The sequence below is a fragment of the Tympanuchus pallidicinctus genome, unplaced genomic scaffold (assembly GCF_026119805.1).
Source record: "Tympanuchus pallidicinctus isolate F22 unplaced genomic scaffold, pur_lepc_1.0 scaffold7, whole genome shotgun sequence".
NCBI classification, from domain to species: domain Eukaryota; kingdom Metazoa; phylum Chordata; class Aves; order Galliformes; family Phasianidae; genus Tympanuchus; species Tympanuchus pallidicinctus.
Window position 1 is genome coordinate 11,155,443 of NW_026294791.1, and position 25,463 is coordinate 11,180,905.

A 25,463-nucleotide genomic window follows, 5' to 3' on the forward strand; every position below is an offset into this window, starting at 1 on the left:
CCTCATTTCTAAGGGCAAGCCTTATATAAAATAATACATAAACCTACATGGAAGAACTACATACAGTAGAATGCATGTATGCAATGATATAATAGAAAAGGTGTCAAGAAAGTACCAGATACACAAGGTGTGCAAATGAAGGAGAATTATATCCCTCAGTTCTTCCAGTTATAAGTAAGTTAGGTCCTGTCTGTAGTAATCAAATAATTTTAGGCTGTCAGTATGTGATTAAGATGAAAATCCATCTCTAAGTAGGAATGAATATAGATCAATAAATTGGTGAAATGAATTTCAGTAGCCAATTTTGCATTGTATTTAAATTGCATAGTATTTTGCATTGGCTGACATGATCTGTTAGTGAATCATTTGATCAGTAACTAACATCTTCATTTCTATGTTTATGCAATTGTTACTAAGAACAAATGTGAGTAAGACTGGAAATAATCAATGACGGCATTGGTGGACGAAGGGAAGGCGACCGATGTCATTTACCTGGACCTGAGCAAGGCCTTTGACATGGTCCCCCACCACATCCTCATCTCCAAATTGGAGGGAAGTGGATTTGATGGGTGGACGACCCGATGGATAAGCAATTGGTTGAAAGGCCGCAGACAGAGGGTGGTGGTCAATGGCTCTATGTCCAGGTGGAGGCCGGTAACAAGTGGTGTCCCCCAAGGGTCTGTCTTGGGACCGGTGCTCTTTAACATTTTTATTAATGACATCGATGAGGGAATTGAGTGCACCCTCAGCAAGTTTGCTGACGACACCAAGCTGAGTGGTGCGGTTGATACGGTGGAAGGAAGGGATGCCATTCAGAGGGACCTCAACAGGCTTGAGGGCTGGGCTCGGGTGAACCTAATGAGGTTCAACACGGCAAAGTGCAAGGTTTTGCATTTGGGCCGGAAGAACCCCAGGCACCCGTACAGGCTGGGAGGAGTGGTCCTTCAGAGCAGCTCGGCAGAGAAGGACCTCGGGGTCCTGATGGACGAGAGACTTAACATGAGCCAGCAGTGTGCTCTGGCAGCTCGAAAGGCAAATGGGATCCTGGGCTCCATCAGGAGAGGGGTGGTCAGCAGGGAGAGGGAGGTGATTGTCCCTCTCTACTCGGCTCTTGTGAGGCCCCATCTGGAGTACTGTGTCCAGGTGTGGAGCCCTCAGTACAAGAAAGACATAGAGATCTTGGAAAGGGTCCAGAGGAGGGCGACTAAGATGATCAGGGGGCTGGAGCACCTCCCCTATGAGGACAGGCTGAGGGAGTTGGGCTTGTTCAGCCTGGAGAAGAGAAGGCTGCGGGGTGACCTCATTGCAGCCTGTCAATACCTGAAGGGAACCTACACCCAGGAGGGGAGTAAACTCTTCAGAAGGGCTGACAACAGCAGGACTAGGGGAAATGGATCCAAGTTGAAGGAGGAAAGATTTAGGTTGGATGTTAGGGGGAAGTTCTTCACAAGGAGAGTAGTTAGGCCCTGGAACGGGCGCCCAGGGAGGTTGTGGATGCCCCGTCCTTGGACGTGTTCAAGGCCAGGTTGGACGGGGTCCTGGGCAACCTGATCTGAATGTGTATGTTTGGTGGCCCTGCTAGGCAGGGGGGTTGGAACTACATGATCCTTGAGGTCCCTTCCAGCTCAGGTGATTCTGTGATTCTGTGATTCTGTGTGATATTTATTTATTCATTTTGTGTTCCATAATCTGGCTTGGGCTGAAAACTTCAGGGTTTAGATATTTTTTTCCACTTGAAGTTTTGTCTGCATGTTAGACTGCAGGATGATAGATGTTTGAGCTCTGTCCTTCTGTGTCAACACAATCTGGCTGCGACAGTAAGGTTGAATTCATCTCTTTCAGAAAGTCAGCTCATGTGTAATGTCTCCTCATTAAGTAATTGCTTTGCAGGCCTGCTGGTATCTCAGTAACAATCTGTTTATTTGCTATCAATAGGCTCATCATCCATTTGAAGGCCAAATTTCTTTGGCGAAGGGAGTGCCTCTGAATGGACTTCTTGGCTACTTCTTGTGACAGGATCAAGATCTACATGAAGATAGAAAATCTGTCTTTGCTCATGGTGAAAAGATCCACAATACAAATATGAGTGTTCCAAATTGTAGCAAATCTCTATCCCCCACGCCACCCCCTTCAAACTTTACAAGATAAACAGAATTTTCCTCTTTGTTCTGTCCAAAGCAACGCTCACCTCATTCAGCAGTTGATGAGACACGTCTTGTTGTTAAGAAAATAATTGAACTTCCTTGCTGATAGGAATGTTTAGAAAATATCATTATCTACAGTTGTACTTCCAGTAAGAGCAAACAGTCCTTTTTTAGATGTCAGCGGGTGGAAATCTCAGCAGAAGGATGCACAGTTGTTATGATTCCTGATGACCCTTCTGTTTTTATTCCACTCTGATATTGACTGTCTGCTGGGATGTTGCTGTTTCTAACCTCCTGGGCCGATACAGGGCTTGTTACAAAACACTGTTGATTTATATTTAGCTACCTAAGAATTTCCTCCTTTAACTGCACTGGACAATGTCTCAATTCAGGCAACACTTCAGCCATAATTTGTGACTGCGTTATCAACTTCTTAATGGTGAAACAAAAAAGGCTGAGTGGCATTTAACTGAATGACAAAGCCATGTCTTAGCTGATCAGTACATTCTGATGAGCCACACTTTTTTCTTTTTTTTTAATAGAGTGTTTTAACATATTTTGAACGTGCTAGGATACTGAGTGCATGTATTTTATCTGCTTCCTTCAAAAACAGAGCAACCCCACCATTCCGAGACCACATTTTTAAAGAGGTATATCACAGCTTCTGTGATATACATATCTACTGGATGATCCTAGTGGTCTTTTCCAACCTGTATGATTCTATGAATACAGTGACCCTTCCTCTCCATCCTTACAACTTGGCTCTGTAATACAGCTTGGGCAGGGACTGCTCCCTAGGGATGCAGGAGCTCCCCCAGGACCAATGGCAGGGGCTGAGATGGAGCAGTTTTGGATCACTGTTTCGGTTCTATTAGTAATAGGAACGAGGAAAGCTTATCCCCATCAGTACAAAAATGCTTAAATCTGTGCTGTGGCAGTTTCTCCTCCTCACGGTGTGCAGAAGCAGGAGCTATCTTCTATGCCTGCTGTCTGAAAAAAAAAGACTTGGTTCTTTATGTGCTTACTTTCCCAACACTAATTCTTATCTTTTTCCACCATTTCATGCTGAAATTTCATGCTGCCTCCTTTTGGCAGACCGATGCTTTTCTTAGGATGCATTCTACAAGCCTGCATTTTTCTTCTATACTCTAACCCACTTCTTCTGACTTTTCTCTTTGGCTTGAGCTGCCCAGTAACTACTGCCTGCCAGGATCAGGGCCTTGAATTCATTGTTTCCAGCAGAACTGCTCCTCATTTCAGGAGGAAGATGGGTGAAGAGATCCAGCTAAAAAGGAAAGGCATGGCACAAGCTGCTTATAGTTAAAATCTGTCTCCTTTTATTTCTGGAGGAGGAAACATAAAATAAATCAATTTTCTCTGAACTTTTATGACAATAATATGTTTTGAGATGTTTTTATATTTTACTGTGTTCTTTAAAAAAAGACTTTTTGGGAAATTATAGATATCAATCAGGAAAAAATGGTCTTTTTTTTTTGTTGTGTGATAAGACGCCTAAATCTGACAAGCAGAAGAAGGTCAGTGCAGAGAACTTCCAATTCTTTTAGTATATGACTTCAGGTAATGTTTGAATGAAAGGATATAGCTGGCCCGTATTACCTCACTGGTGAATTAGGGAGAGGTGAATTGTATCTACAATATTCAAAACATGAAGGTAAGCAGAACTGTAACGTTAGTGAATTTTAATTTTTAAATTTTCTTTTTAAGTAGTGCTACAAGTAGTATAAATGAATGCTGTCTCTCAATGTAAGCAAATGCAAGTTTTCCATCATCCTTACGACAAATTCTGTAATATTTTACATTTCATTTCAATTTCATTTTATATTTAGGCATATTTCTGTAGTAAGAGTTTTTTTTAATAAAAATTCCCACTCAGTCCTGCACACTGGTGGATGAAAGTGAACTAAGAAACTATCTGTAACTTCAACCTGAATATTTGTTGGGACGCCAGGAACACTTTGATCTTTCTGCCTTATTTGTCACAGAACTAGCCCCTCATCTGGCCATATTGTTGTCCTGTTGCTCCAGTGGGGAAATGTCCTACACAACGCTGTTAGCACTGAGTGATCTGGTAGGTGCAAGGGATGCATCTAGTGATGTGCACATCTGCATCCCATGCAGCATTCCCTGGGCTGTCCATTCCTGAGCCCCCTCTCCACTGTGAAGGGGTGGTTGGGCAGAAGTGATGAACAGTAAAGTGGCATCTGGCAGTTAACAGATGCAGGTTCTCAGTTGCCACAAGAGCTGTGCAGTTGCAGATGCAATGCCGTGGGCAGCAGCTCATCCTACCAAGTGATATTGCTGCCTGATGCTGTAGTGCGAAGAGGCAATGTGGCTCTTCCATTACCAGAGATCACCATCTGCACTCAGGCACAGCAAGGCAGCAGCTGTTCTGGGCTGGTGTGCGAGGGATGCTTTCCTGCATCTCTCCCTGTTCCGGTCGGGGGGTTCGGTCTCGAGCCATAGAGGTAGGGCCTATGCTCAGCGTCTTCGAGGCCCGAATTGCTGAAGAGGGCTGGGAAAAGGCGACGCTGGGTTGGGGCAGGTGCTGCACGCCCGGTCGGCGGCACCACCGATATCGTTCTCTCCGGGACCGGCAGAGACGGGCGGAGAGGGAGGCCGGGAGAGAAGGCGGAGGCGGACGGGAGGCGGGCGGCGCCGGGCGGTCGCCGGGGGGAGGCGGTGGCTGCGGACTGGGTGGCGGAGGCCGGCGGGGGACCGCGCTGCTCCGCCGCGCCTCTCCCGGCGCGGCGGAACGGAGGTGAGCGGGGGGCGGCGGTGGCGGAGCGGCGGTGGCACTTGTGCCCGGCGTGGTGGGGCGCTCCGCCCCCGTCGGCGCCGCGCTCTTAAGGGCGCTGCTCGGTTGCGCTTCCCCGCGGCACTGCTGCCCTCCACGTGCCGGGCGGTCGGAGCCGCGCGGTGCCGGAGCTGCTGCGCTGGCAGCCCTGGGCAGGGAGGTGGGGAGTGGGGGGGGACGGACGACGGTGCTCGGTTCGGGTTCGTGCCGGCTGCGCTCCCCGTCGGCGGTCCTTAACGCTTGTAGTACCGCTGGCGTGGGCTCAGCTGCTTTCATCGGATCTGTTTCAGTAACCGAGCCACTTCACTCTTTGTGTTATGCGCTGTTAAAGCCTACTGGTTCTTTCTGCATGAGGAGTTTTTGCCATCAGGAATGTCCTCAGATGAGAGATAAAGTGTAGAGTAACTCGCAGAATTGGCTACTCTTTAAGTGATCGCTTCAAGTCCAAGTTCAGAACGGGTACAAATTCTCTGGAGGCTTCACTGCCGGTTGCGTTAAAGCTTTAAAATATCGGCTTGTGAGAGGAGAATGACTTGGAAGATGCTGGGACATTGTTTTGAAAATGAGTGCTTAAAGTGAGGGAAGAAAAACAGTGTGATTATCATCTCAGAACATTCCCAATCCAGTATTTCATTTTTGACTTCGTTCAGGTTGGTGAATACTTTCATTCTAAGAGTATGTTACAAGAACATTTGTTTATATACGTAGTTGAACCGCAAGAATATACTTATTTCTCTGATCAGATGTATGTGTACATTACATATGTTATATATTATACTTGCAGAAAGTATCAAAGTACTGTAAAATACCTGTATTAAATAATGCATGCAGATAATTACTTTATCCTGTGGCTGCTGCTTTATAATATGATGCCATATCATAGCACTCAGAGAATAGGAAAATTAGATTTGTACCACAGACAAACATTATGGGATTTCTGCTTCAAATGTCTTTTGAACAATAGTATGCTTTTTACACTGTTTTTACGCTGTATGTCTTATTATTATTATTTTTAAATTACAGATGCCTTCTGCTTGCAAGGCTGCTGAAATGTGTTGAGCACTGCCTCTCATCCCCCAACCATGAACAGTTCAAAATCACCAGGGCTGGCTGCATTTGGAATCTTAAAAAACACAACCTGCCACACAGAGAAGAAGATTTCCGTTTTCTTTTCAATAATTTTCATGACAGTGGGAATTTTGTCCAACAGTCTCGCAATAGCAATTCTCATGAAAGCGTATCAGAGATTTAGACAGAAGTCCAAAGCCTCTTTTTTACTTCTTGCTAGTGGCTTGGTCATCACCGATCTCTTTGGCCACCTCATCAACGGAGCCATCGCAGTGTTTGTGTATGCATCGGACAAAGACTGGATTCGGTTTAACCAGTCCAACATTCTTTGCAGTGTTTTTGGCATCTGCATGGTTTTCTTTGGTTTGTGCCCACTTTTCCTGGGCAGTGTGATGGCTGTTGAACGTTGTATTGGAGTCACCAAGCCAATATTTCACTCCACAAAAATGACTTCTAAACATGTGAAAATGATGTTGACTATGGTATGTCTGTTTGCTGTTCTTATAGCTTTGCTGCCTATTCTTAGGTTTAGAGCCTATCAAATTCAAGCATCGAGGACCTGGTGCTTCTATAAAACAGAACATGTTGAGGACTGGGAAGACAGATTTTATCTCTTACTTTTTTCTTGCCTTGGGTTACTGGCCCTTGCTATTTCATTCTTGTGCAATGCTGTCACAGGAATTACCCTCTTAAGGGTCAAATTTAAAAGTCAACAAAGACAAGGCAGATCGCATCATTTTGAAATGATCATTCAGCTCTTGGCTATAATGTGTGTTTCTTGCATTTGCTGGAGTCCATTCCTGGTAAGAGCCTAATGTGTTTGCCAATTTTTAATGCACGTCACTGTATAAAACTTATATTTTTTATCTCCAGGTTTAAAGGTGATTTACCTCGACAATAGCTCCAGTCATGTTTGAATATATTTATTTTACAGCATGTTGCCTGTGATGTGTGTACATTTGCTGCTATATCAAAATTACTAATTATTCTTTACCTCTAGTCATAAGTGAAGTACACTGAGCAAATAAGATGTATAGGGAATGTGAATACCGGTGCCGTGAAGCAGACAGTGGTAGCAGATGGGTAATGGAATAATTTAAAACAAATATTGACCTCGTTCAAAAATTCACTGAAATCTTGGAGTGGCAATTCTATTTAGTCTGTACTGTGGTTCCTGTCAGTTTTTATTTATGCTAGCCTGTTCTTTGTTATTATTACAGTTTACTGCTACTTGTGAACTATGCTACAGAAGATAACAGTTAAGAACATAAAAATTCTCCATTCCATTAGCAGGGTATTAAGGGCTTTGCTTTAGAGTTATGTAAAAAAAAAAAACAGCTGGCAGTAAAAAAAAAAAAACAAACCAAAAAACAGTTGGCAGTAGGTTAGTGTAAAAATTTGGTTCAGACCTGATCAAGCTGTGTTTGTAATCCAGACAGATCTCTAGCAAAGCTGCTCTGTGTGCTCAGGGCTTTCTTAGCTGTGCGGGCTGTAACTCAGGGCTCTGTGCTAGTAAGTGCTGTGACTCTTCCAAAGCAGTCGGTGGTGCTCAGGGTACTGTGTGCTGTCAGTGAATGGTGTCAATGGAAATGGGATTATGATATGGCAAATAATTTGACGGCTCCTGTGTTATGATGGCTTTTTGAAGGTGTTTAATGATGTAAACCCAACTGAAGCTGTTTTAATTTTTAGCTAGGGTGAGAAAGGTTAACCACAATTAATATTGAAGCTTAATTTGTATCCTAGATACGGTGTCTGATAGTTTTTCTCTGACGTGAACAAGGAGTGAATTTGGTTAGAGTTTACAAAAATAGAAATCTAAATCTGAGATCCAGCCATATCTCTCTCATGTTCTCACCAGCTTTGGTATAGTGTGGAGGTACCTGAACTGCTTCTAAATAGGATTCCAACAGCTGCAGCAGCTAGGTATATCTGGCAGATAACAGCCAATTAACCTGCTGCCACAGACATGAGGGAGAATGCAGGGATATGCCTATGCTTTGCTGAAAAGCACAAAAACTGCCACTTGTGTTCAACCGCGACAGAATTTCCCCTGCTTCTCTACTGATTTTTCTAGACTTGCTCTACAACATAGTTGAAATTCATGTTAGCTTTTGTCAGTGTCCTGATTGCTGAATATGCAGCGTAAATAGTCATCAGAGCAGTCCAGCAAGCTCATGTAGTGACCTTACTTCCAGTAATTTCCAACACTTAAAAAATTCATTTGGGACAAGACAAAGAATGGTTATCAAGAAAAACAACAGAAAGGGTGGCTTTAATTTTCATGGGTAAACAATAATTTATCCTTCTCTGACATTTATTTTTGTACAAAGTAACTTTCCTTAAAGGCTGCAGTTACTTTGCTTGTCAAAAGAGCCATGGATTTTTCATTTAAAGAGGAGGTGTTTCATTTATCCAGCATTTGAAGGAACACTGAGTTGCAACTATTCTGCTTGCTCTTGGTAGCTTGGGTGATTTCTTACACTTTTCAATTTTCATTTATGAAACTACTTTTTAAAATGTTGACAATCTTTAATAAAATCACAGAGCTACTTTTCTTATAAATATTGACCATCATCTAGGCTGTAGTTTACAGTGAATTATTATTCCAGAAGGAATTTTTTTTCATAGTCTTTTTAGAGCATGGTGGTCTCATCAGCTGGTGAGATAGACAGTGACTGATTTCTTCCTTAAATTTGGTATTACTTGGTAGTTTTTGAGAATGTGTTGCATAGGAGGATAATGCACAAGCAATTCTGGCCTATTCATCAGGTGCTGTATAAATTTCATGGTGCAAATCTCTTATGCTTTCTGTACATTGTGAGCTCTCAGTGTTTTGCTCCTACATTGCTTGAACTGAGGTGCACCAAACTATCACCAAAGTCAGCCCATCAGTATGGAAAAGAATTTTGCACTATGAGCAAATAAATGTGAGAAATGAGAAGTTTAAAAATTCTGTGTACGATAGGATTTAGTTCCTGGAAGTAAGTTTCAAGGAAGCGAACAATTAATGGTTAGGCAGAGAGTTTGGGAAGTGCAGCAAGACCTTGGTGTAGACTGAGCTGTTGGGATTGCAGAAACTACATCAGAATTAATTATCTAAATTACCAACTTTCTCTTAGCTTTGAAAGCATTCTGCTCAGAAATCGCCAAGAGAATTGTAAGCACTGTGTTAATGTAGCAAGCTTCACTGAACAGCAGTGAAGCATGCAGATTGAGTGCAGTAAAGTTTTGCTAAGAATGTACTGTTAAAGCGCTGCAACGAAGAGATCCAGAGTTTATTGAGGTGTATGATTTATGGTGAATTGTTGCTTCAAATCTGAAACCTCTCAGGGCCTTTAATTTGTTAAATTAATGGTTTAGATTCCACAGTTTGAGCAGCATATACTTACAAAAGTTTATCTTGAAATAAATATATTCGGGCATCCAAAATTAAATTATTTGACAAAATATATAATTACGTTTGTTTTGCATTCATTTGCTTGTTTAATTTTTTCTTAAGGTGAAATCTAGAAGTGTTAGTCTTTGAAACTGAGAATTTTGCCTATGCCCTCTGACCTATGGGGTGTATATGATAAAATGTTATTTGAGAGTGACTCACCCCTGTCTAAACCAAAGGAATTAGAAACCAAACAAACATTTTGAAGAGAAGGCAGAGGAAGGTGAGATAGTTTATGCCACATGTGGTTTGCAAATACTGGGGTTGGGATTTATTCAAAGTGATTCGCCATCTGACAGGGGTTTATTTTGTTTATTTTTCTTCTATTTTCAATCTAGTCTGGTGTTACGTCAGTCGTCATATATGCATGGATAGCAAAAGTCTATCCAATATTGTAGTCTGGAACAGATTTACTTTTTGCTACATTTTCATATATATATATATATATATATATATACACACACACATATATGTATATGTTTGTTTGTTTGTTTTTTAAGTGAAGTTATGTCACTGTACTTTCTTAAAATCTCCTTTAAATGGCATTAGACCCATCACCCTTCTCAGTGCCCAGTGTGGAAATGAGCTTGCAAAAAACAGGTGTGTATACAAAAAATACATAATATTATAATCTGTCACCACCTCTCTTTTAAGACTCCTGGAGATCTGTAGCATTTTGCAGAAACAGAGTCTGTAGTTTGGCTGGGACTGTTGGACAGGGACTTTCTTCTGATTTCTTTTGTGAAGCTCTCTTTTATCTTGTTTGCTTCTCAAAAATGGGCAACTTTCTCAAGTTCTCTGCAACTCTGTAGGAATCCTTCCATAAGAGAGTGAGGGGAAGGAGAAATTTCTCATTTAAGTATTGTTATTCCTTAAATTTCTCTGTAATTGTTAATTATAGACAGCAAGGGTTATGTTGGCTGGGAGTTTACAACCTGCTTATACCTTTGTAGGGAAACATTTATGTTCTTTTGAGGAGCTGAAAGGGTGAGGAAACTGACAAAAAAGAGCAAGTGAAATTCATGAGTTTTCCAATAATCTGTGTGGTCAGTGATTCACGGAGGCACATTTATTCTTACAATCCAAATCGTTTTGTGATGGGTAATTCCAGGAATATATATTCCGAAGATAGTAACATTGACTTCTATGTATAATAACTCATCGTTTTTTATCCTTGCTTGTCTTAGGGTATGTGAATTTTGTTGGATAAATTTGGTCCCAAGGGCTTGGATTCTCAAAGCAAATAGCTGAGCTGGAGCATTTTGTGACAAGCACTGCTGATGACATAAATTGTTTTATAAAGTTGGCCTGCCGTGAAACAGCTTGGCTTTGGAGCTATGTTCATTTGAGCAGATCCTAACTTCAGTACATCAGGTTCTCTGGGGCTAAGGGATAGACACATTTTAAATTCTATTTCTGTGAAAGCAAAGTGAACTTCCTGTTATTATGGACAGGAGGGGTTTATTTCACAGAAAATTTGTCTACAGGAACAAATTATGATATGGAGAAAAGTCTAACCCTTTTCATATGTGAAACACGTCTTAGCATGCAAAAAATACTGTTACGTTTAAATTATTCTTCTCAAGATCTTTTTTCCATACAGTTATCCGAATCCTCTCTCTCTTCCTCTCTCTTCCTCTCTCTTCCTCTCTCTTCCTCTCTCTTCCTCTCTCTTCCTCTCTCTTCCTCTCTCTTCCTCTCTCTTCCTCTCTCTTCCTCTCTCTTCCTCTCTCTTCCTCTCTCTTCCTCTCTCTCTCTCTTTTTCTTTTTTTTTGGAAAAATTTGAGTTATTTATTTCATATAATTAAATCCACTTTTGTTCAGCTGCTATTTTTATTACCTAAGTTAATTTCTAGCAGTCACTTTTCATGTCATTCCTTGCCTTTCCGATTTGTTATTCTAATTGTGCCTGAACTCTGACTTGGTGTCCTCTGAATGCAGAGAGGCTCAATGGTTGCTTTTTGTGCATCTTGGGCTGCACTTAGCTTCCAGATTGTTAAATCAGACCAACCAGAATTCCAGTCTTAATGGTCCTCCATTGGAAACACTGCTGGAGGAGGTGAGAAAGGGAAGTGCTGTGTTGAAGGGTGGCTCTTAGTGCAATATCCTTACCCTGGCCTCTGACCCAGTTGTTCCACTGGATATTTCAGGTACTGAGGCAAGCTCACGGTTGGTATGTGATTAAGGAAGTTGGTGGATTGCAGGTTTACAGTAACTAAATTCTAGGCCATATTGTTGCATATAATAGAAGGCACTTTTCTGTAGCAGGCAATCCTCTGTGAATGTCATTTTCATGTTTTTGTATGTGTACTCACATGTATACATGAACAACAACACTTTGCCAGGAGTTTACACCCAAGTTGCACTTGAAGAGTCTTAACATATTCTTTTATAAGGTGTCTGATTTTCCTTTGTTCTAATGTATGCTTATAGGAACAAGGGGTATCATTTATATGGGCCCATTGCTTTTTTAGCACTGTTTGTTTGCCTTCAAGTTTTGTTGGCTACTAAAGAACTTAAGTTAATTAAGTTTTTCTTGTGCTCTCTGGCTGGTGATTTTCATAGTTGGAAAATGCAGCTGGCATAAGTCCCAGGATGCTAGTCCACATCTCACCAGTGGGGCCCTTGTAGTTGAGTGCAGGGCAACCTCTGGGCTCTCCTGGGTGACTCCTTGGCCACAGCCACTGCTAATGCCACTGCCCGTCAAAGCTGCAGCCTGCATGAGCTTGCTTGCTTCACAGACATGTTAGAATCATGGAATTACTTAGGTTGGAAGGGATCTTAAAGACCTACTCCAACTCCCTGCCGTGGGCTGGGTGCCCCCCACAAGATCAGGCTGCCCAGTACCCTATTCAGCCTGGTCTTGGGCACCTCCAGGGATGGGGAACCCAAAATTGACACTCAGGGTTGCATTGCTGAAGTGTTGCTATGCCATTCCTAACGTTCACTGTAGGTTGAAATAAATTGCAGACTTCAGAGATTAATGAGATTGAAAAGAACACTGATGCTCCAACGAGTAAGTCCACCTAAAATAATATTGAATTTCAAAGACACTCTTAGTGTTCAAAATCATTCTGTTCATGTTTTCACCTTTTGCAGTTTGTAGAGCTCTTAATGTCTTTGCCTTTCTGAGAAATATGATTCATTTTTTAAAAATGTTTTTTACTGTGGGCCAGGACTTAGTTTATCATAGACTACTTAGAAAGTCTCTATTAAATGTGGCTGTTTGTAATGCAAATGTAAATGTTTGCCTCCCTCTCACAGAAGGCAGGCAGTTGAGCAGTTCTCAACAGTAAAGAAGAAATGAACAGTAGTCAACATGTTGTCCTGCGGTAGGGATGGGAACCAGGAAGGAAAGAAGATCTGAGGCTGACAGGTTGTCCTCTATCAGTAAAGACTGGAAGAAGCATAATTACAGTTATTTATGTTTACGTGTGCTGTTTAGAAAAACTTATGTAAAGCCTTTTTCTGAAAATGCAGTGCCATCAGGATGCATTGACTTTACTTTCCTTTGATAGATTAAGAGGCAGAATTTCAACCATGTGAAAACACTGCATTTTCAAAATAATGGGCTACTTCACTTTTCTTTCAAAATTGCTTGCCACTTGATTTTTAAATTTGAATTTCAACTATTAAATTAAGCCATGATAGTCTATAAATTGAAACAATATTTAATTTCAGATAGATGTCAGTGACTATCACAGAAAATTTTGATTATTTTTTTTTTCAGTTTTGAAGTTACCATTTGTATTCTGAAAACCTAAACTAAGTTACACTCTTTAACCTCCTCTCCTTTGTTCAATTGGCATGCTGTGATAGATACAGAAAGATATAGAGGTGCTTTCCAATTTTGCTTGATAGGAGTGGACTCTCCCTGTTTCCTAGGTATGACACTTATTTGGGCCTTTTTTGCTTGAAAATATCGTGCAGTGCATAACCGTTTTTGGAAAACGTCATACACTGCATAACCATTTTTGGATTGTTATTTTAGGAAAGATCTTTTTTTCTGTCTATCAGAAGCCTTTAAATGGTAAACTTCTCATGGAAAAGTCTCACGGACAAATACACCCACATGGAGTAACTCCAGAAACTTACCAGGTTTTACAGGACAGACTTCTGTGTGGAATACACGTTCATATATTTTGTAAGATAATCACTGTGCTATTATGGTGTTAGTTCTTATTTATAATCTCTTTGAAAAATACTACTTTTTAGCAGAAGTTACTTATCTCAGTAGTGCAGAATCTAACGTGTCTGAGAGAATACTTTGGTTTCACCTCTGGGAAATAGTCTGTTTAAAGCAGAGCAATTCTAATTCAGTTCTTTTCATTCTTGTTTCATCTGCTTTTAAGACTTAAACTTTACATTTAAATAATCAGGAATTGAGGAATTACAGCTGTTTGCTTGGGTTATAAACTCCTGCAGGAAGGAGAGGTTCTGCTTATTGTGTGCGTGTGCAGTGTGGAGCAGAACAGGAGCACATCACCATACTGGGATCTGTGAATGTTGCTCTTAGAAATCATAATGATCAGGTAGCAGAACATTGCCAAAATGACATTACACAACAGTTATGGTGAATTTTTGGTAAATGCAGTTTATTTTTTCAGATTCATTCTCGTATTGGATGAGATTAAATAGCTGAGGAGAACCTGAGTTGTGCTGTAGGCACACCACCTCTTGCTGAAGGATACTTCTTACCTACTACAGACAGAGCAGGAGAGAGGTGGAGAATAAGCTTTTTCTTAGGAGCTCCTCTTAATGAGCTGTGTGAAGACCTGTGTGTATCAAACTGCAGGTTTCAGCATCGGAACTGTTTCTGCATGATTGCCTGTAGGAAGCTGAATAGTGCCTCAATACTAAACTGCCAGAAACCAAGAATTACATTCTCATTGGAGAACAAGAAGTTAATGTGTGATCTTCAACTTGCCATCTCAGACCTGTGTGCTGCCAGCACTCCCATCTTCCTGACTGCATGAAATTGTGTTAAAACAGTCCATACAGGTGATAGCAATTTGTTGCATGATCTACAGTGTGTTAGTGTGGTAGTGTATTAGAAATAAAAGCAAATCTATGTAATAGTCACTTAAGTTTACCAGAAGTGTGGGTTTGCAGAAGCACTAAGAAATAAATCAGTCTTAAGTGGAGATTTGATTTTTACTTTCTTCTCTACCTAGAAGATCATCCAACTGCGTAGCAGTCCCCTCTAATTTATTTGCCAACCTCAGAAATAAAAATATTTAAAATTAAATATTCCAATTTTGTAAATGTAATTTAAATTTATTAACTCTGGTAATTCAGCTCATAGCTTCTGAGTACACTTCTCCCACGTGATATATAGAATATGTTACTTTAGTAAGGGAATGCTTCACACCTTCCTTTTCCTCCAGCCAGATCTGAAAATACAGCAAATCAGATAACATGAAGTAACTGGTATTTCTGTCCATATTTTAAAATGTTCTCATTTTTCTTTACTATATAATTGTATGTATAATGAACATAAACACACGTAAAATATAACTACAAATTAACTTTTTTTTTCCTATGCTCAAGTAATCATGGCTATGGTTTCTCAGAACATTAAATAGGAGGTCTGACCCCTTCGATAGGTAATAGGTTCATCACTTTTTTTAGATCTGTCATTACTTTAGGCCTTGTGGGCATGTTGCACATCAATGCTATCTGCATTCTAGAAGAGATGAAGAGGCTACTATGTGTCATGACATACTCAGAGTGGAATTCTTCTCCCTTTTTTTCCTGCTTCTACTGTGTATGGGTATCTGTTACTTCAGTTGTATCTGCCTTGAAAGCCTGCATATATGTGCCATTCCTCTGAAGTTAAGGAGTGATAACTGCAAGAAATCCTTGGAGAATTCAGCCTAGATTTATCAAATCTGAGAGAATGACAAACATGACAACCTGACAAGCAATTCCTGCAGCTTTTATAGGATCACATTTTTCTGCTCTTGAAGAAGTGAGAGGTTTGCCTCTGGTTGGTAGTAGGTGCTGAATCTATATTGCATCTTTCCTCATATGTGTAAATCCAGTCAAGGATAACTTTAGTAATGAAGCAGCATGAATGTGATGGTAATTGGAAAGGCAGTCTATTTCTAAGGCATTCATTTGATCTCTTGCATAACAGTAAATGCTGAGTTTGTTGTATAGTTATGGACCTTTGCAGCTCCTTTGTCCTCTTCCAGATTGTCTGTATATAGTCTGTTTTTTCTTCATTCTCACAGTTGTTTCACTCCTCCCAGTATTGCGTGTTTCTTGTGATTCTTTATTTGGGCATTTGTATTAGTCAGTGAAGTTATATTGCTTCTGTGTAAATCAGTGAGAGTATTTATTTAATCAATTGAAGATGTGATTATTTTCCAAGTGGCTGTGAAAGTGTGCAAGCAAATCCAATACAAAAGAAGTGATATACTAATTCCTGGCTATAAAGGTTTTCCCAGCTGTCTCTCTTGGAAGAGGGGATGGATCCTGAATATGTATAGCTCATACATCTTTAAACACTTACTTTGCTATATTGTGTTTCTCAGGATGATCCTTATAAATACTCTATTGTTTTCTGGTCCTGAGAGATCTCACAGTTGTTCTTAAAGTTTCAGCATTGGGTAAAAAATATTTTCATTTTATCTGTAAAATTAATTTTCCATGCAAAAGATTTTTGCTGTATGCCTTGTTAGGCAGCAACACAGTCTATGCATTTTCAGTATGAAGTGAGTCATCTACTGTTTTCAATGCTAAACTCTTCTCTATCCGTATCCATTGTTCTTTCAGTTCAAGTAAGTTAATCAATTAAGCTGCTAGAGTAATTATATTGTCAGTTAGCTGAACAAAAGTATGGGTAATTTTGAGGGAAAGAAGAGAAGGGAAAAAAGACCATCAGTCTAATATTGAAAAAATCTGGATTCTTTTGAAGAAACAAAGAGAAACAACCTGGAATGTTTTGTTCAAGGCCAAGATGAATATAGGTTATTGTAGGTACTCTTTAAGTGGAAAGCTGACAGAAAATAAAATCTCTGGTTTTAGTTTTAGCTAGTGTTTGCTAGTATGTGCACACCAAAAACATTGCATTTCTGCCTTACAGAGAGCATGATAATGCCAGAGGCAGTAAAGATATAAATGGTGAGTATAAAGTTATGGTACTCTACATTTTATTCAGTAATTTTGATAAATTCTTGCATACATAAAAATGTCATTTCAAATGATGCTTCTAAATGTTTGTTCAGAAAGTATATTGCCATGCATAAATATTTTGCCTGGAGCTGTAAAAACACAGATGGTGAAAATATCCCCCTGGCTCTTGTGGCACAGTAATAGAGCGCAATAGACTGTATGTCCTCTGCAGACCTGAGCCTGCTTGAGGAGAGCAGAAAGCCAAGAAGAGCTGATTGGCCTCAGTGAGGAGTAGTTATCAGGCAAGGTCAGGTGGTGTCTGTATGCTGCCAGGCTGTGGTCCTTTGGTGTTTAGTTGCGGTGAGGTCAGACTTACCAATTTTCAAGGGTGGTTTTGATCTTGCCAGAAGAAGAGATGCTCACATTCATGAGGCAGTGTCATTGGCTTTTGAAGAATTACCTGATTATATAGGATCAACTGAGTTTGAGAAAGAAAGGTTTGAAATTATGTTCACAGGCTTCATACAAAATGTTGCATTATGTTTTGCAGAATGACAGAATCGTAGGGATTGGAAGGGATCTCTGAAGATAATCTAATCCATCCCCCACTGCTGAAGCAGGTTCTGAGCTCTAAGTGTATTTTCCTTTACAATACCTAAAAGGCTTACATAGCTCTGTGCTAGAGATGGTAAATATATGGAGCACACGGAGCTAAATAAGCAGCCACAGATGGTTTTGCAACTTCAGCTACCTCTGGTCCAAATCTTTTCAGGTTGTGTCCTGTCTTTGCCACAGAGGATTGTGACACTGGCAGGGAAGATGTCTTGGACTGAGTTTAATGGAATACTAAATAAATAGGAATTGTTAAGGATGTATAACATGGCAGGTAGTTGTCACCTTTCTTGATTTATGTGTGATAGATTGGAACTTGATTTCAAGAAGCAGACACAGATTTTCCCTGAGCTGAATAGTGAGCCAGTGGATCCATTATTAATTGAAAATGGCAAATTTTTTTACAGAATATATGGCAGAAAAGGAGAATCCCTTATTTAACTTCTGCTTGTGAAGAGCTGAGTCTGCAAAACTTTACACATGGAGGCAAAAATAAAATGAAGCATGTTGCAACAAATACTCAGTTGATATACTGCAGTATTTATGAAACTGTATATGCAATCTGCTGTCAATGTTTCTTCCTGTTTTTAGGTGATACAAAGTTGTACATCAAATGTACATGGAATTTTGATTTCCTACTCTTTCTCTTCCTCTCCTTTGCGTTTATTTTCTTAGTTTGTCTTTAGAGAATATTATAGAGAATATTATAAATTATTGTCTTCTAATCAGATCTTACCTACAGCAAACTGCAACTTCTTTGAAGTGCACTTGAACAATGGCAGTTTCAAAAACTTCCAGAAGTTTTTAAAAAATGAAATAGATATGCATTTTTTGTATCCATAGAGAGCATGGAATGCTACCCTGTGTCCAGTGTGGTTTAGAAGGAGGGGATTTGCATGTTGGATTCAACATAGGCATCCATGACAGTGACAAAATATAACAACTCTGCAAATACTGGAAAAAGCATGGACTTACCTTGATGGAAATTCTCATAAATTCTTTCAATGGAATCCTAAAAAAGAAGTTTGAGAAGGTCTGTGAGGCTCCTACAAAGAAATGGAGACTAAAGGTTGACCTGCAGCGGAAGAGAATTTCTGATATTTGTTTGCGAACAACAGAATTTGTCTGTCTGCTCTTTCCATACCAATCTTTTGGTGATGGGCTTTTTATCTGGTTTCCTGAAGGATAAGGACAGAACCTGTTTTTAGAGTTTACAAGCTGAAATGCATCAAAGTAATACTAAAGTTTGCCTTATTTCCTAACTAGCTTTAGAGTCTGCTTCTTGTTTTGACTGACTGTCCTTCAGGCTTAACAGGAATGCAACTGATCAGCACTGCCATTTAGCTTGTTAGTTATTCTCATCTAATTGAGATCCAATTGGAAGGGAAATTAAAGACATGCTGTTTATATTTGGAGAGTGGTGTAAAGCTCTGGAGCTAGCTGCTTTTTTTGTTTTGTTTTGTTTTGTTTTTTTCTTTCCATTTTCTTGCACTGAGTTCTGTGCTAAGGAAAATGACAATTCTCTAAAGCTAAATGAAAGATGCAGTTGCAGAAGTCAACAATTTGAAAATGTTTTAAAACTTTTTCATGTGACATTTTGGATTTTGAAAAGTAAGCTTTATTTGTAGTGAAAGCTAAAATTGGAAAAAATAATGGAGAAGTTTAATGCATTGTGTCAAGTTTGTTCTTGACACAAGTTTGGACTTGTGTGTATTTATTTTGGGGTACAGGGAGCTCTTTGGTTGTAATTCAAACCAGTACATGAGTCAGAGAAACTTTGTTTAAAAAGTCAGTGTTTTTAACTAATGCTTTTAGAGTTATTTTCCTAAAGAACATTTGAATTGTATTGGTTATATCAAGTAATACTTCCATTTTTTCAAAAGCCAGGGAGACATATTACAGCTGTGTCCATATAAGCATTGTGTAACTCAGCAAAATACTTTCTGGATTTTCATACTACTAAATATGTTAGAAAATGTCATGAGTTACATTTCTTATTTACCAGCTGGGGATTCATTTTTTGAGTCATGCTGCTGAATTTGAATGGGTATTAAAATAAGTTGTATAGGTAAAACCAGATAGGATACAATCATAGAATCATCAAGGTTTGGAAAAGAGCTACAAGATCATCCAGTCCAGTCATGTTGCATTTCCCTCTTCCTTCCTGGCTACAGGCAGCAGAATTCCTTAATCATATTAACCTGATAGTCCTGCAGGAAAAGAAAAAAGCACATTGTTCTTTAAATTGGTTTCTCAGCTTGGACCTAATTATTGAGCAGTATTAGCCAAACAAGAAAAAAACTGACACTTCTGTGCCTTCAGAGAAGGTCTTGCTTCCCTAAGTAATCACTGTAGCAATCTCTGGAGACTTCTGCCAGTTGTGACGTGACTTTCTCATACCTATGTAGCAAAAACAGACTGAGGTTTTGATTCATCTGAGAACTTTAAGGGATGGTAGTGCATGAGGCCTTCTAACTGTTTATGATTTCAAAATGATTTGAATTTAAAATTGAATAAGGATGAATATTAAAGTGTGATAGTAATGATTTATAATGAACTCAGTCTATGTTCTTCTCTTTGTCCTCTGTTGGTGTGCTATTGGTTTCATATGCCTGAAGCCTTCTTACTTGTTGTCTTATGTACAAAAGAGCTCCCTGAGCAGTGCAGACTGTTTAGAGAAGTGGATTTATTTCAGTTTATATCCAGAGATGAAATGGTGGAGCCATCTCTGTCACTGCTGCTATTCTGTGTTTTAGGATAAAAATGCTCAGCTGGACTGAGATTCTTGCTCTAGGCCTATATAGAATTCTCAGCCTCACAGATCTTCAAAAAGTTAGTATATCGCTTTATGATGGCGTTAGTTATCCCTCCCCCTCCCCCTCCCCCCCCAGATAGTTTCTTATTAGTTTCTTATTTTTGAATAACTCTCCTAAATAATTTAAGAAAATTCTTATTTTGTGAAACACAATCTGTAGATAACTTTTTATCTCAATACTTCCAATACTGGGATTCACAGTTGACTTGCTTAAGCATTTGTCTACATGCACAAGCTGTACCTTCTATTTGCTACTTGTATTCAAATGCATTATTCTATGTACATCCAGTGTTCATAAGACATAACTTAAATGTCCCAAATGAAGATTATCCAAATTTCAAAATCTGTAAAATTATGTATCAGGTTTCCTGATCGTTAGATAGTGTTTTAAGGACAGCCATTGTCCAGACAGAGTTACTTAGTGTTCAGGTAGCAAGTTGAACAACAAATAAGTTTATTCACTTAGAAGTTATTAATACTAAATAGAAAGGAATCTCAAGTTTGTTAGACATGTAAGAAAATGATATTTTTTCAAAATGCAGATGCAGCTACTCTTCTTAAGTAACAACCTCTGCTGCCTTTTACTCTGGGGATAGAATTCATTTGGATTTGGCATTTATTAACTTTGCAGAATAAGAGAGAAGAACAAATGGAATTGTGAAGTACACACAGAAACATCAAGAAGCAAATTAGGAAGCTGTATATCTGTATTAAGCCAAACATGCTATATATCAGATAAGAATGTTAGTCTGAACTATGTTGTGTTGTCCTTTGCTGCCTGTTCTACTTACATGAATAAGGAGTACTCCATCTGAATTTGGCTTGTACTGGACCTCTAATAAATAAAATGTTGGACTGTCTTGAGAAAACGTCCAGTGCAAAAGTCAAAGGACTTGTCTAAGTTTGGGTGGGCTGCTGATGTCAGAAAGGAATGCACCCAACAGTTGTGGGGTGAAAGGCAGATTCAGTAAACTGACTTGTAGTTATTTGTGTTGGCATGCTGCTCAGACATTCCTCCCCCTCCACTCACTGGTTCCCAGCTGTGCTTCTGCCAGTCTTACCAGCTTCCCTAGGAATGTTCCTGTGGGCTCTCCTCTCTGCTCCCACAGTTGTCCATGCAGAAACTCTTAACCAAATGCCTATCCAAGCAAGTACAGTCTCCTTTTATGCATTCACTCTGTTTTGCATGGAAATTTATCCCCAGGTGTGGTGACCTGCAAGATGGAGACCGGGCCTAGCAGTACTTGGAATTATCTTGAAGAAGTAAAATGGCTGTGCTAGAATCTTGACCAGTAGCTTTTTTCTCTCTCTCTTTTTTTTTTTTTTTTTTAAGTTTTGTTTGTTTACAATTTATCTTTGTGAAAATAGGACTCTGCACTTGTACAGACTGACCCTACCTCTCATCGCTCAATAAATCAGTGTACTCATAGCATCAGTTGCAAAATATCTTGTTTCTTAGTTACTTAACTGTATCACTTTAAATGCTTTGGAACTGAAAGCTGAACAGTGTTTCATCCCACTACCAAAAAAGTCTTCATGTGCTTTTAACATTAATAATAGAGAGAGATAATTTACTATCCTCTGTCACATTCCTGGCTTTACACAGTTGGGCTTTCTTCACACAGGAACTCAGGTTACAAAACCTCAGTGGCGGAAAGCCTACAGAGGTCTCTACAGGGCAGGAACTCCAACACTGTATGTTTCAGCTGGGCTGGTGATTCAACGCTTAGGCTGCAGCCCTGCAAGGCTGGAGGCCAGCCACATCTTATTGAGCTGTGTTGGGCTTGTGTGCCCATTAAGCGTCCTCTGCCAGAAGTAATCCTGCTGTGCTGGACTGAGAAACTAAATGGTAGTGGGTGGCTGTCCATGTGCAGCATTTCCTTCGTCCTTGCAGGTAAAGAAGACCCTCAGCAGCTGTGCTGGCAAGAGGAAGGATATTGGTGGCCTGTGTCACTATGGTTTAAATTTTCCTAGAAACTTAACCTCTAATTATCTTATATCTCTAGGGTAAATAAATCATATTCTGTTGCATTCATTGCGATGAAATCAATGTGCTGTGTTCTTTTTGCAGACTTTCACTTTGAAGGTATGAAAAAGAAAATACTCTTTGTAAAAGTGTTTTGTTCTAATGATGCCCTCTATCCTTTAAAAAGTGCAGCTCTGGAATAGTCTTGTCATGCCTTGTTGGCTTAGGTTCTGGTTAATTTTTTACTACTTGCTCAAGTCAATTTCTGTTTTTGGAGGCTCTTCTCTGTCTGGTCACCGTCAACCATTTAAGTTTCAGCAGTAGTTCAGCAGAAATGCGTATTCATCCTATGTAAGACATGAAAGAATTTATAGAACAATAACTGTTATATGCATGAAAGTATTAACTTTGTAATGGAGATACACTGATGCTTTGAAGATGTAATGCTTAATGATACTGTTGAAAATTTCACTCATGTATATCCTCACTTGCTGTATTTTTTGATGCATAATTTTAAAATGTTCAATTTTCAGGTGTCAATGGCCAGAATTGGGATAAATGCAAGTCATTCAAAGGAGAACTGTGAAACAATACTTTTCGCTCTCAGAATGGCAACATGGAATCAGATTTTAGATCCTTGGGTGTATATTCTTCTCCGGAAAGCCGTACTTAAAAACCTGTACAAGATCACAAGGGGATGTTGTGGCATGCACATCATAAACTTACACATGTGGGAACTCAGCTCCATCAAGAATTCTTTAAAGGTTGCAGCAATATCTGAGTCACCAGTAAGTTCCAAACAAATAAATCTACAGCCGCTCAGCTCAACAGGGCAATAAAATCAGACACAGCGTATGAAGAGATGATGGAAGCAATGCTCATAGACGGGCAATACTTCACAATGAATTCTAAGGCTCAGTGGCTTGGCATTTGTTTTAAATTGTGAATGATTTTCTCCTGTTGCCTATCAGTTTGATACTGCTACTCCAGAAGATGCATTTGAATGTTTTAATTCACTTTAGTGTATATCCCTGCCAAATATGGCTGTAGAATGATTAATCTTTGTAGATTTCTCCTAAATACTAAAGAGAACAGGGTTCCAAATCCTTTACCTAAGCAGGATTCTTAAAAAAAAACCATACAGGTGGGAAAATGATCTCTAGTTTCTTTAAAAGGGGTAGCTGCATCTATCAATGATACTTACAAAGCCTTTTCCAAAGTCATTGCTTCCTATGATAAAATCCACCATCCTTTCCCTGAGGGTGTTCTTTGCTTCTAGGTAATTCATTTTCCCATTGGATGTATAAAAGATGTTTTGTCTGTGGCTAACTTACTAAATAATCTAGTTTGTTTGGTTCATTGACTTGAATTCTCAGTTAATTACTGCATGAATTTTTGGGAGAGCTGCAAACTTCATCAGCATATATGTCCCTTCCAATCTCTGATAAAATAGGTTCCCTATGGGAACGCAGTTAGAAGCAAATGAGCTCAGCTTGCTTACAGTTACATTTTAGACCTATTGGTGAGTTGTTAGTCTTTTCAGTAAGTTTTATTGAAATGAGCAGACATAAAGTTGTGGTTAGTCTGTATAAAGAGTACGGCTTATTTTATTTTTTATTTCCACACTGAAGAAAATTCCTTGAAGGGTTTTTCTAGTTAATAAACAGTAACAGTCATGAGGTACCTGTGCTCATCTTGTAAAAGGTTGCACAGGTCTCACGTATAACAGTTGGGTAGGGAGCTGCACTGTGTGTGTGGTTTTTATTTGTGAAAACAAACTGCATACTTGATGTTGGCAGCATCCATGTCTGAAGTGCTGAGTACATGCAGTATATCTGAAGGTGTCTGAAAATTTCAAGGACTTTATACAGGAGGCCCTTCACCTCTATTGCTGCTAAAAGAAGCATTGGCTTTTGTGAATGTACTTTGTTTAGAAGCAAAAATGAGAGTATCAGACTTCGTAACAGAAGGATTATTTTAAGATATAACTATTTTATTTTTACCTATTTAACTTCAAATTATGAGTGAAAGGTTAGTACATTTGGACTAAATAGTTGAAAATTGATTCACTGGGAAGGCAGTCTGAGAAACCAAAACTTTTCGCAAAGTACCAATTCATGTTAAAATGTTCTCACAGTTTGAGTTGAAAAATAAAAGAACTCAAGAAGTTTAAATATTTCAATTTTTTGTTTTAAAATGGCTAGAAAATTAATTGGTTAAATAAGCTTATAATGAAATGAAATGCTTTCATTTACCCTGAGGATTTTTTCTGCCAATCACAGAAACTACAAAATGTGTACATATTTGATGCTGGTATAAGCTCAGCACTGTAACTACTTCTGACTTCCACAGAAATCTGGGAACATTTAGTCAGTACTCAATTTGGCCTTTTCATTTTGTAGAATGTGGTGCCAGTGTATCTGTTGACATAACTTATTTGTTCTCGTTTTAGCAGCTGCAGAAAAATGTTGGTCTGTAAATTGTTGAGGTGTTTGATCAGTGAATGAAGCTCATCAATGTATCATTTTGTTATGTGAGTAAATGTAGCTTGTGTAGTTCATACTGGTCGACTTGTAAAACAGGAAAAGTTTATATGTATATGTGATCTCTAATATTTTGTGAACTATTGCAACTATTGTAAATTGCAGAACTTCATTAAAGTTATCAAACCATGTCTTGAGAGTTATGATATTTTTGTATGACAGAAGGGAACCTAAGTTGCTAAAGTAAGCCTTATTACAACCTCAATGAATTCAAACTGACCAATGCCATTTAGAACCATGACAGCAGTGTGAAGGTAGTAAGGAGGACAATGAGGATACAAATAATAGGTCTGAATGTTCAGAGCCCTATGTAATCAGCGGTCTAAGGCAGACAAGGTCAAGTTCTGATGATCCATGCTTAGAAAATGCAAGTAGAAGTGTTTGTATTCAAATAGCTGCCAACATGTTACACAGATACTGATTAGTTTCACATGCACTGTAAGTCCTGAAAAAAAATACGTTCATTTTGCTATTACTATTTTGTCTTGTCCATTGGCAGCTCAGGATGCAGCCACCCATGAGTCTGTTACCTTTGAAAGTGATTTGATTACCATTGTGTTTGGTCTCAGAGAAGATGTGCTGTGTTGTATGACTTGCAAATTATATGTTTCATAGAATATAAGATTATAGAAAAAAAAACAACAACAAAAACCAGGACACCTTCCCAGTAGGATCCAAGCATGCTCAGGCAGGAAGAACAGGGCAGGCTGCCTTGTGCTATGCCTCTGAGCTCTGCAGGGGCTGGCTGTCTGCTCACTGCTGGGCAGCAATTAGTGCCTGCAGAGTAGGCAGGGGCAGTCTGGTGAGTTGAAAGTGAATCTTGTTTCTGATTAATGACTGAGGAAATCTTCAGGGTGGGAGAATGGGAGAATATTATAATCTAATAGGGAGCTTAAGAAAGGACAGGCTGTATAATAAAGCAAGTTATCCTAAAACAAGGTC

The 25,463-nt window shown here is 39.3% G+C and overlaps 1 protein-coding gene across 3 annotated transcripts; it reads left to right on the plus strand.

Annotated features, from left to right (window-relative positions):
* Positions 1-4,814: 4,814 nt before the first annotated feature.
* On the plus strand, positions 4,815-24,881 carry PTGFR (prostaglandin F receptor). Of its 3 annotated transcripts, none has more exons than XM_052666625.1 (3): positions 4,815-4,923; positions 5,983-6,830; positions 22,512-24,880. In XM_052666625.1, exons 2-3 carry the CDS (start codon positions 6,042-6,044, stop codon positions 22,815-22,817), a joined length of 1,095 nt encoding a protein of 364 aa, XP_052522585.1. In that variant the 5' UTR covers positions 4,815-4,923; positions 5,983-6,041; the 3' UTR covers positions 22,818-24,880. The 3 variants fall into 3 exon arrangements, with proteins under 3 accessions (XP_052522585.1, XP_052522584.1, XP_052522586.1); XM_052666624.1 differs by lacking the exon at positions 4,815-4,923 and adding an exon at positions 5,092-5,609 and having other exon boundaries at positions 22,512-24,881; XM_052666626.1 differs by lacking the exon at positions 4,815-4,923 and adding an exon at positions 5,092-5,609 and having other exon boundaries at positions 5,983-6,509; positions 22,512-24,881.
* The last annotated feature ends 582 nt before the right edge of the window (positions 24,882-25,463 follow it).

Excerpts from the sequence above, each read along its gene's own strand:
- PTGFR (XM_052666625.1), top strand. The coding sequence starts at position 6,042 with ATGAACAGTTCAAAATCACCAGGGCTGGCTGCATTTGGAATCTTAAAA. Across the intron at positions 6,831-22,511 it reads TTTGCTGGAGTCCATTCCTG|GTGTCAATGGCCAGAATTGG; the intron begins GTAAGAGCCTAA and ends TTCAATTTTCAG.